A 10666-nucleotide genomic window follows, 5' to 3' on the forward strand; every position below is an offset into this window, starting at 1 on the left:
GTCAGCTGACACTGTTCCACCATTTATGCTGCTGCAGTATTTATCGTTCACATCCATTAACGTTCAATGCGGCGTAACCCTTGTGTCCAGCCCCTCCGTTTCGTACTGTCTTGTGTTTTCCTACTCGCTGTCTGTATGTCGCATTTCCTTCCACTATATAGGCAACTTATACATGTATGATGTGAAAATAAATCTAACGACATTAGTGACATCTTCTGTCTAATAGTGACGGGCGTTGGAGGGCCGGCCGGGTTATAATTCCCTGGGAGGGGGCCCAGGACTGTACAGGGGCTCCAAAATCTACCGAGAAGGACCGACCACCTATGGCCGGGAAAAATCTACCAAGTACGACCCATGTTTCTTCAGACCAGGCGGAGCCGCAAAGTGACTTTTTTTTTTGCTAGGCGCCCCAGAATTTCTATCTATGCTTCGTGTAACAGTGGGCAGTGGTGGCGTAATGGTTAGGGAAGCGCACTCGTGTCCCTGAGCAAGGTACCGCCCCCAAGCACTGCTCCCTGGGTGCTGAATTAGCTGCCCCCTGCTATGTCACATTGTCACATATGGGTTAAATGCAGAGAACACATTTCGTTGTTGTACACTGTGTGTTGTGGTGTATTGACAATTTAAAATAAAAAACAAAAAACATGAAACTGAAGTAAATCCTTAAGATACGTATTAACAGCAAAATTAAGTAAGATACACTAGTTAAATCGGTAACACTTTATAATACTGTTCCGTAGTTAACAGGTAAATATGCAAGAAGTAAGCAGCAACAAAGGAGTAGTGCTTAACACCTAAATTGGTACTATTAACTACTAAGGAGTTATGCTTTATTACTCAATAGGTAATAGTGAACTAATGATTATAGTAGTTCGCTATTACTTCATTTGGAACTATAGAGTATTGCTGGTCTCATTGGGAATTATGTACTAACTACGGATTATTTCTAATAACTACTAGTTCATTACTCATCAAATGAACAGGGATTTTTTTTGGACTAACAGGAACTTACAGGCTACTGTAGCCTGTAAGTTCCTGTTAGTCCAAAAAAAATCCCTGTTCATTTGATGAGTAATGAACTAGTAGTTATTAGAAATAATCCATAGTTAGTACATAATTCCCAATGAGACCAGCAATACTCAATAGTTCCTAATGAAGTAATTGCGAACTACTATAATCATTAGTTCACTATTACCTATTGAGTAATTAAGCATAACTCCTTAGTAGTTAATAGTACCAATTTAGGTGTTAATGAAGCACTATTCCTTTGTTGCTGCTTACTTCCTGCATATTTACCTGTTAACTATGGAACTATTATAAAGTGTTACCGTTAAATCATATATCTACAACAGAAGGTGGCAGTCTTCGCCTGTACACTTCGGTAACATCGCTATCAAGAAGAACTAGCTGCATTTAATTGACATTATGATAACTGGAGAGTTACTTGTTCATCAAAATTTTAATGAATATAGCTGCGTATAGGAATGTCAAAACATTGGCCTTCCATTTAATGCCTCGAACACAGTTCCATTTGGTATTAAAGTTTTCAAACCGGCCATTAAATGCACTTATAAATGAAAAGTCAAACCAAATAAACATTACATGGCACGTCTATGTATAGTAACCATATAATTTACACTAAAAGGGTATATTAAATCGTACGTAAACTTAGGTTACCGTCAAACCAGAAATAATAATTTTGCAATGTACTTTTCTTGAAAGAGAAATTGAGATTAGGGGGAAAAAAACTACAGGAATAAGCGGCAGCCAATAAGAGTAGAACAAGTGCGAGGTCTAAATAAGAAAACAGGAATCGAAAGCGGGGCGTGAAATACCACCCCCCGCGAGGTCTCAGCTACGTTGGACGATACCTCAGACAGGCATCCTTCTCTCCTTTTTTATACCGATTTATTTAAAACGCATAAATGCAGAGCGGCGTCGCTTTTCTACGGGTCTGCATTGCGCTCACCGAAAGGTAAGTCATCCCCACGTCGGTGCGCCTGCCTCCCGGTAATTACACGTGATACCGTTATTTGTTAAACACTCATCTTCTACCGTGATCCACTCTGAACTCCAAACACATTTCACTGAATGTGATTCTGTTTCTAAACGTCTAGGGAAATTTAATTTGATCAGGACTTGCAAACAGTAAAGTATGAAAACTAAAAATACATCAGCGAGTTGTAACAAGTTTTATGATGTTGTGATTATGTCCTGATCGTTGTACCTCACTTAATTTCTTTATAATTCACTAGTGTTTAATTAAGTGTTTTGATGTTTATGGTTCACTTGTCATTTTATCTGAACATTTTGTCGTTTCTCAATCGGTCCCTTGCTTCCTGACTAACAGAACTTCCTGCACGAAAAGTCTGAGCAAAAATAACCGGCAGACAAGTTATATCCGTTTCTGCTGGCCAGAGACAATACTGCATTTACTTGGTTTTCTTAACCGCGTAAAATTCAGCTCGACGGTGGCGGCGAGCACCTGCAAACTGACAACAATGAAGCCTTATTACGCGCTAAAGTTTTCTTTCTTCCGTGTCCTTACTCGCCATGTGTGATTGTAATTCCGTTTTTTATAAATAGATTTACGACGTCAGTTTTAAGCGTATAAAGTCCCCAAGCACTGCGCGATACGGGGATTTATAAGCCTCACATGATTTTTTATATCTAGGGCGTGGAATATGCACTGAAATGAAATTAAATGATTATTTGCCACTTGTACAAGAAGGAGTCAGATTTTTTAGTTTTCGATTGTCCCATCCTGCTCTTCTTTGAGATATATCATATCATGCCATTTATTTATTTATTTATGGTGGTGGGGGGAGGGCAACGTTTGTTTTTTGTTTTGCCCAGGAGCATTTTTCATTCTAACTTTTAAATCTGGGGAACTGGTGTGCCCTACTTAACCCAGGTGTAGAGGATCCGTTTTGAGATCACCTTGGTACGGTGCTCTTCACGGAAAACAAGCTACTGACGTCAAGAAAACCATCTGTGTGCATTTTAAAGAATTGTTCTTGCAAGAATTAAACATGCAGCTTTTGTTTTCACATCTACGAAGGATTAGGGTGTTCCTGAGAAAAGCGCCGAATCCCAGCCATTCCAGCTGGGGAAGCTGATTTCGGTTTATCTCCCTCACTATCTACATCACACTCTTCCCCCCCCCAGATAATACCTGTTATGGAACAAAACGTCTATGATGATGACCAGCCAGTAGTTTTCAGAGAGCAGAACCGTGGGAGGAGAAGGAAAATGAAAGCATTTACCTCCTGTAACTTTAAAGCAATGGACATGATAACTGTTGAGTTTGTGATGCCCGCCACTACCAAGACTGGGAAAGGCCTGGATTCCCTGCAGCTGGACGTGGCTGGGATTTGCACTGTGGAGCAGGTGAAGACCCAGGTGTGGATGAAGGCCATCACCACTAACCTGTGCTCAGAGTTTTATCAGAAGTACTCCCCTGATGACTGCATCCTGCTCTACCAGAAGAAGGGGAACTGGTATGAAATTTATGACAAGCATCAAGTGTTCCAGACCCTGGACTGCATATGCTACTGGAAGACACTGAAGAAGGATGTGGGCAAAATTCACATGACCACCAGACCACAGCTTACAGATGAGTCTATTCAGTATCAAAAGTATCTGAATTACCTGATTGGATATGATGTCACCGACGTGAGCAACGTGCACGATGATGAGTTGGAGTTTACCAGGAGGAAGCTGCTCACTCCTCGCAAAAATGAGTTGTTGACTAGAGACCCAAAACTCTATTCAATGGACCCCTGGGTAACCTCAAAGCCCCTCCCAGAGTACCTATTGAGCAAGATCAGCAAAAATCACATTCTTCTTGTGATACACAGGAACACGTCCAGTCTTACCGTGAAGGTGTCCATCGATGACATGCCTATCCAGGTTCTTCAAAGCTTCTTCACCAAAATTGCAAAAAAGAGGGCCTTGTTTGGTATTCCAGATGAGGTTAGTGAGTCCGAATTTGTTTTAAGGGTTTGTGGTAGAGAGGAGTACATCTTTGGGAACAATCCCATCAAGGACTTCTACTGGATTAGACAATGTGTAAAGAATGGAGAGGAGATACACCTGGTTCTGGAGACACCTCCTAACCCAGAGAAGGATGTGGTCCACAAGGAAGACTGGTCCCAGGTGGATATGTGTACAGGCCTGGCTGCCTCCCATGAACAGTTGACCATTGATGAGAAAGACCACGATAAAGTTTTTACCATCTCCCTTTGGGACTGCAACCGAAAGTTCCGTGTCAAGATCCTGGGAATTGATATCCCCACCCTCCCACGTAATTCTGAGCTGATCGTTTTTGTAGAGGCAAGCATCTTTCACGGACAGCAGCTTCTGGCCCAAGAAAAGACATCCCCTAAACCATTCACCGAGGAAGTTCTTTGGAACACCTGGCTGGAATTCAACATAAAAATCAAGGACTTGCCCAAAGGAGCACGACTTAGTCTGCAGGTGTCATGTGGCAAGGCCCAGACACAGACCCAAGCTACCAAGGGGCCCTATTCAGAATCCCCCACCTATGAAGGCAAAAGCAAAAGCCGCCTGCTCTATTACGTAAACCTGCTACTGGTGGACCATCGCTCATTGCTCCGACAGAGTGAGTACGTCCTACACATGTGGAAGATGCCAGAAAAGAGCGAGGACCTCGGCAGTATCAATGCTGACAAGCTAACCTCAGCCACCAACCCTGACAAGGCTGGCTCCATGGCTATAGCCATCATGCTGGAAAAGTATGGCTACCCTGTTGCCTTACCCATGAGTCCAGAGCCCCCAGAGTCCCCAGAGGGAGCAGAAGATGAGAGGGGATTGAGAGAGATGCCCAGCCATTTGCGGAAACAGCTGGAGCAGATAATGGCCACCGACCCACTGTACCCGCTCAGCCCAGAAGACAAGGAGCTTCTCTGGCACTTTCGGCAGGAGTGCTTGAGGATCCCTAAGGCTTACCCCAAGTTTCTGGGCTCAGTGAAGTGGGGAAACCAGGAGGCAGTGATGATCACACACCAGCTGCTGGCAAGGAGTTTCACTTGGGCACAGAGCCCACTGGATGTGGGGCTTGCCATGCAGCTCCTGGACTGCCACTTCTCTGACGCCATCGTGCGTTCCCTGGCCGTCAAGAAGCTGGAGAAGCTGGGCGATGACGATGTCCTGCGGTACCTTCTGCAGCTGGTGCAGGTAAGAATCCTTTCCGGCATGTCGAGCCTCATAGTATCCCAAGAAGATCACACTTCCTTATGATTTTAGCCTTACAGCCATGGAACGACTTCATTGAGGATTTTTTGAGCTGAATTTTAATAGATTCTCAGACGGAATCACATCACACCACACAAGCAATCCCTCTAAAAGGTTATTAATGGGTTTCTGTTGGGAATCCCCAACTTTTGTGACAGAGTTTGCGGCCATAAATGGTTGTTTAACGTAGACTGCAACTGTTCCAAACTGCAGATATACGTGTAGATCCTCCTGCGTTCTGTTGTTGTACAGGCACACGCAGTTATACAGTTTACATACATTTGTGTCACAGATGCTATGAGTCTTATAGTGCGTTTTGCATATGACATGTGATTTGTGAATCAAATAAAGCATTTGCATTACAGACAACAGCAGCCCTCTTGTAAATATTCAAATCACCTTACTTGTCATTCTGGGAGAAATAAAGAACTGTGGGAATAGCAAACATGTAGTTCTATGATACCCGTGTGTCACGATTCATCGTGAAATATGGGTCACTAAGCTGCCAGAGTTATCAGGAATAGCATGAGACGTGATCAGCCTTCCTCATTCTGCCTGCTCCTGTTTCTCCTTCTGTAGGCTGTAAAATTTGAGCCGTACCATGACAGTGCCTTGGCCCAGTTCTTGCTGAAGCGTGCCCTAAGAGTGAGTACTGGTTGTTTTTGGGAACCTCTTGGCTCGGTTTATGTAAAATATTAGTCCATAGAATTTGTAAAATGCTCAGCCGCAGAACCTAAGGTGCTCCGGTAACCTCAGAGCCCAATATAACACAGAGCCTGTGATGGTATGACCTGCGTGCAGAGCAAGCGCATCGGCCACTTCCTGTTCTGGTTCCTGCGGAGCGAGATCGCCCAGTCCATGCACTACCAGCAGCGCTATGCCGTCATCCTGGAGGCCTACCTGCGCGGTTGCGGCGAGGCCATGCTCCAGGACTTTAAGAAGCAGGTGGAGATGACGGAGGCCCTGCAGCAGGTCACCCGTGAGATAAAGGCCATGTCCGCAGAGAAATACGACGTGTCGGTGCAGGGTGAGCGCCGCTCGTACGCAGCCGGGTCGCTCCTGACTGAAGTATTCTGACCTTATGTAGGTCTTCAGCCACTGTATTTGTCTACACCCCCAAAAAATATTATTCTAGACCCATTTAGCGATTCTTGTTCTTCTACTTTTGTACACATTTCATACAAATTTTATAGTCTAGCACGGGGGGGGGGGGGCTTCCTGTATTTCTTCAGATTGAAAGTGGCAGCCAAACTAGGAATTCAGTGTCAAATCATAGAATCATCCCTGACTCTGAACATTACTTTACTAAGTTCACGTGCAAGTATTAATGACTTCATGCAACCTTTTTGCAGTTAATTATATTCATGCAACCTTTTTGACTTTTTGCAGTTAATTATTCTATTTAAACAGTGCTGTACTTGAGTCTTGGATGTATATATAATTTATTGATTAAATGACTTGGGGCATGAACCTGTAGGGGTTACATGAAGCCTGTTCTGACCCCCTCGGGGAATGACAGTTGTTTTCCAGTTGAGGCAGAAGCTTGAGAACCTGCAGTCATCGGGGCTGCCAGAGAGCTTCAAAGTGCCGTATGACCCGGGCTTGCGGGCGGGGGCGTTGGTGGTGAGTCAGACTGCCTCTGCTCACCTGCTCTGCTCACTCCCTGTCGCACTCCCTCACCAGCTGCTGCCTCAGCTACTCATGGCTGTCTTTCTCGACCATCTGTGTTTGGGGACGCATTCGACCCCCCCCCCCCCCCCTCTCTGCTCCCCCCTGCCCGCAGATCGAGCAGTGCAAGGTGATGGCCTCCAAGAAGAAGCCTCTGTGGCTGCAGTTCCGACGGGCCGACCCCACCACGCTCTCCAGCGATACCATTGGCATTATCTTTAAGGACGGGGACGACTTGCGTCAGGACATGCTGATCCTACAGGTGAGTCTAGTGAAGTGAGTTTCAAAGTTAGCATTTTTAACTACAGTCAAACAAATCTGCTTTATCTCTCATTAGATTCTGCTGATAATGGAGTCTATATGGGAAGCAGAATCCTTGGATTTGTCATTGTTACCTTACGGCTGTATTTCTACTGGCAATAAAATAGGTAAGAAATTTGCCTGTAAAATACTGCTGGGTGATACCATTCTTTTAAAGTAGGGGTCCCCAACCAGCCATTTATCCAGTCCATGTTCCATGTTTTTTTTTTTTTACAACTCCTGAAGTTCACATGTTCTGTTCACATCTTAAATAAATGGAAACGATTAAACATTCGATCTGCCAGCACTCTGATGGTCATGATATTTATGCACAAAGTAAAGCAGTCCGCAGACAAGGTTGGGAAGGCCTATTTTAAAGGGTTAATCCCTAACAAGAGATTCCATGAGGCCTTTGGCGGTTTATGAGCAACGCACTTAAAAGTTTGTGGGAAATTTTCTTCCCCAGGGATGATTGAGATAGTGAAGGACGCCACCACCATTGCCAACATCCAGCAAAGCACTGTGGGAAATACAGGCGCCTTCAAAGACGAAATTCTGAACCAGTGGCTTCGAGAGAAGTGTCTGACCGAAGAAATGGTACGTGCCTTCTGAGGGAGTGAAGCCTGGCTACCCCAATCGGGATGAGTTTTCTCACCCAAGAGGAAGGAAGGAAACACCCAGCTGCTTCCTGGCAGACTCTCGGGACGGTTAAGGCCACAGCTGTGACGGGCTACAGCCCCCTGACAAAGGCGCTGCTGAACGCACAGCTAAAAGGCAGTGCGCATCGAACGAATGCGCATTGATTACGGGGTATAGATCTGTACAAATGCTCGCCAACTTGGGGTTACATTCTGATGAACCCATCGTAAGATGAAAATATCGTAAGTCGAACATGAACATATGATAAACAAATAAAAAAATAATTTCTTGAGATAACTATATACCAGTAACTGGAAACTAGATAACTGAATACAAGCTCATCCCATCATTAAATGTACAGTACTGTACAAAAACGTTTTACATTGACTTGATTAAGATATGTCATTAAACTCTGTATGCGATGTTTATGCTCGCGATCGCTACAGAGACTGCAAGATAACTGGTTAGATGTTGCCATTGACCAGCATCAGTAGAAAGTTTTCTATGGAACAGATCAAAGATTGATGAGTACTCACTGTACATCTCTATCACACCACTGAACAATCAGAAACATCATGAGTCCATCGTAAAGCGAGTAACATCTCCTGATGTTTCTTCTTCTTTCCCTGCGCCCCCCAGTTTGAACAGGCTGTTGAGCGATTCGTCTACTCCTGTGCGGGATACTGTGTAGCCACATTTGTCCTGGGGATCGGAGACCGACACAACGACAACATCATGATCACCGAATCGGGTACAGAGCTCTCCTTCCCGAATCTACCCGTATCCTTGTTCGGGGCAGAAACACTGGGACACCATGACTTGTCCTGACTTATCAGAATAAACGTCTTTCCCTATCCAGGAAGCCTTTTCCACATCGACTTCGGACACATCCTTGGAAATTACAAGAGCTTCCTGGGCATAAGCAAGGAGAGGGTCCCGTTTGTTTTGACACCGGACTTCCTGTATGTCATGGGCACCACGGGGAAGAAGAGCAGCCCCCACTTCCAGAAGTTTCAGGTACAGCAGAGCTTCACTTCTGGATCATCAAACAGATTCAGCTCAGATACATGTCTCCATGTAAATGTTTCCTTTCAGCAAGACCTTGTTAAGGTCTGCAGGTTCAGACTTTAAGGCCCATTCAGGTTCTCCCATGATTGGTTTAGAATAGTGCTGCATGCGTTTGTGTGTCGGGAACATGTCAACGTCTCCATCTCGTTTCTCCCCGCATCAGGACGTCTGTGTGAAGGCCTACATGGCCCTACGCCATCACACCAACATGCTGATCATCCTCTTCTCCATGATGCTGATGACCGGCATGCCACAGCTCACCAGCAAGGAGGACATCGAGTACATCCGCGATGCGCTTACCGTCGGCCGCTCTGAGGACGAAGCACAGCGCCACTTCCTGGACCAGATAGAGATCTGCAGGGACAAGGGCTGGACTGTACAGTTTAACTGGTTCTTGCACCTAGTACTGGGCATCAAACAAGGCGGAGAGAAGCGGTCAGCCTAGCATTCCCACAGAAGGTGCACCTCAGTCTCACTTATGCCGCTCACGTCTCTGTTTCTGGCATCTGGGTAAATGGGGGTGTTTGCAATGACTATAGTACTCCTACCAAGTAGTGGAAATTAGACTTTTCAATGTCCTACTTTGTAACTGTTAGCACCCTCTGCTGGATGAAGAATGCAACACATCCCTAAATATCTAGCGGTATGTGTGACGTTAGTGCGACTAGAAGCATTATTGAAGTCTGCCATGTAACATGGGGGGAGGCATGGTGGCTCGGTGGGGAGCACTGAGGGTTGAGCCATTGGGTGGAGACTGCATGTTCTCCCCATGTTACGTGGGTTTCCTCCCAAAATCCAATGCCATGCAAAAAGGTTAACTGACATCTCCAAATGGTCCATTTTTTTTGTGTGTGTGTGTGTGTGCGTGCGTGCGTGCGGGTATACCTTACCTTATGGGGACACAATGTCCCCACAACGTGATGAATACCGGTTTTTTATCCTTTCCTGGTCCCCTTAAGGGAAATCTCAATTTAATAAAAATCTGTGACTGCAATGAAAAACTAAAAATGCAAAAACTCTTGTATTTTGGTTGGTTACTTATGGTTATGGTTAGGGCTGGGTAGGGGTTAAGGTTGCCATAGTTAGCATTAGCATTTTTCCCATAGAAATGAATGAGCGGCCCCCATAAGGATATGTTTACCCGACGTGTGTGTGTGTGTGCGCATATGCATGCATGTGTGTGTGCGCATATGCATGCGTGCGTGTGTGTGTGTGTGCGTGCATACGCATGCGTGTCCAAGGTGCCCCCCTGCCTCATGTTGTCTGGCCTAAGCTTCAAGTCCCCTGTGACCCTGACAGGATGATAATAATAAAGATTATTTTAGTAATTATAAAATTAGATTATTTCACTAATTTAAGTATGATTGAAATGTTTTCTATTGCAATTTTTTTTTTTACATGTATTTTATTTTTAAAACTCTCAAACCATTATCATGTAGCTGAGTAGCCGTGTCGTTATTTGTTGGTAAAGTTTATAAAAGACGCCTCACTGCAGCATTAACTGGCGTTAGTTTGAGTGAAGCAGCGATGCCTCACAGGATGCTGAGAGACCGCAAAACGGTCCACTGTCATCTGCATGGAGAGGAACAGACACAAGGTGATCTGTCTCCCTGCCTTGTGTCCAGCCCCTAGTATACAAGCATATTAAATGTATTGGATATTTAATCACATTAACTTGTTAAAAGAAATTTGTGAATAGGGGGGGGCTCTGATGATGATGTGGTGCCCCTGGTCA

At 44.8% G+C, this 10666-nt stretch overlaps 1 protein-coding gene across 2 annotated transcripts; it reads left to right on the forward strand.

The window, feature by feature from the left end:
• Positions 1-1755: 1755 nt before the first annotated feature.
• Positions 1756-10601, forward strand: pik3cg (phosphatidylinositol-4,5-bisphosphate 3-kinase, catalytic subunit gamma). Of its 2 annotated transcripts, none has more exons than XM_023839081.2 (11): positions 1756-1975; positions 2915-5199; positions 5836-5901; positions 6058-6283; positions 6776-6879; positions 7040-7186; positions 7262-7352; positions 7691-7821; positions 8503-8614; positions 8723-8880; positions 9095-10601. In XM_023839081.2, the coding sequence occupies exons 2-11, from the start codon at positions 3181-3183 to the stop codon at positions 9374-9376; spliced, it is 3336 nt and encodes a 1111-aa protein (XP_023694849.1). In that variant the 5' UTR covers positions 1756-1975; positions 2915-3180; the 3' UTR covers positions 9377-10601. The 2 variants fall into 2 exon arrangements, with proteins under 2 accessions (XP_023694849.1, XP_023694840.1); XM_023839072.2 differs by having other exon boundaries at positions 3169-5199.
• The last annotated feature ends 65 nt before the right edge of the window (positions 10602-10666 follow it).

The sequence above is a fragment of the Paramormyrops kingsleyae genome, chromosome 3 (assembly GCF_048594095.1).
Source record: "Paramormyrops kingsleyae isolate MSU_618 chromosome 3, PKINGS_0.4, whole genome shotgun sequence".
Taxonomy (NCBI): domain Eukaryota; kingdom Metazoa; phylum Chordata; class Actinopteri; order Osteoglossiformes; family Mormyridae; genus Paramormyrops; species Paramormyrops kingsleyae.

Excerpts from the sequence above, each read along its gene's own strand:
- pik3cg (XM_023839081.2), top strand. The coding sequence starts at position 3,181 with ATGGAACAAAACGTCTATGATGATGACCAGCCAGTAGTTTTCAGAGAG. Across the intron at positions 5,902-6,057 it reads TGCTGAAGCGTGCCCTAAGA|AGCAAGCGCATCGGCCACTT; the intron begins GTGAGTACTGGT and ends ACCTGCGTGCAG. Across the intron at positions 7,187-7,261 it reads AGGACATGCTGATCCTACAG|ATTCTGCTGATAATGGAGTC; the intron begins GTGAGTCTAGTG and ends ATCTCTCATTAG.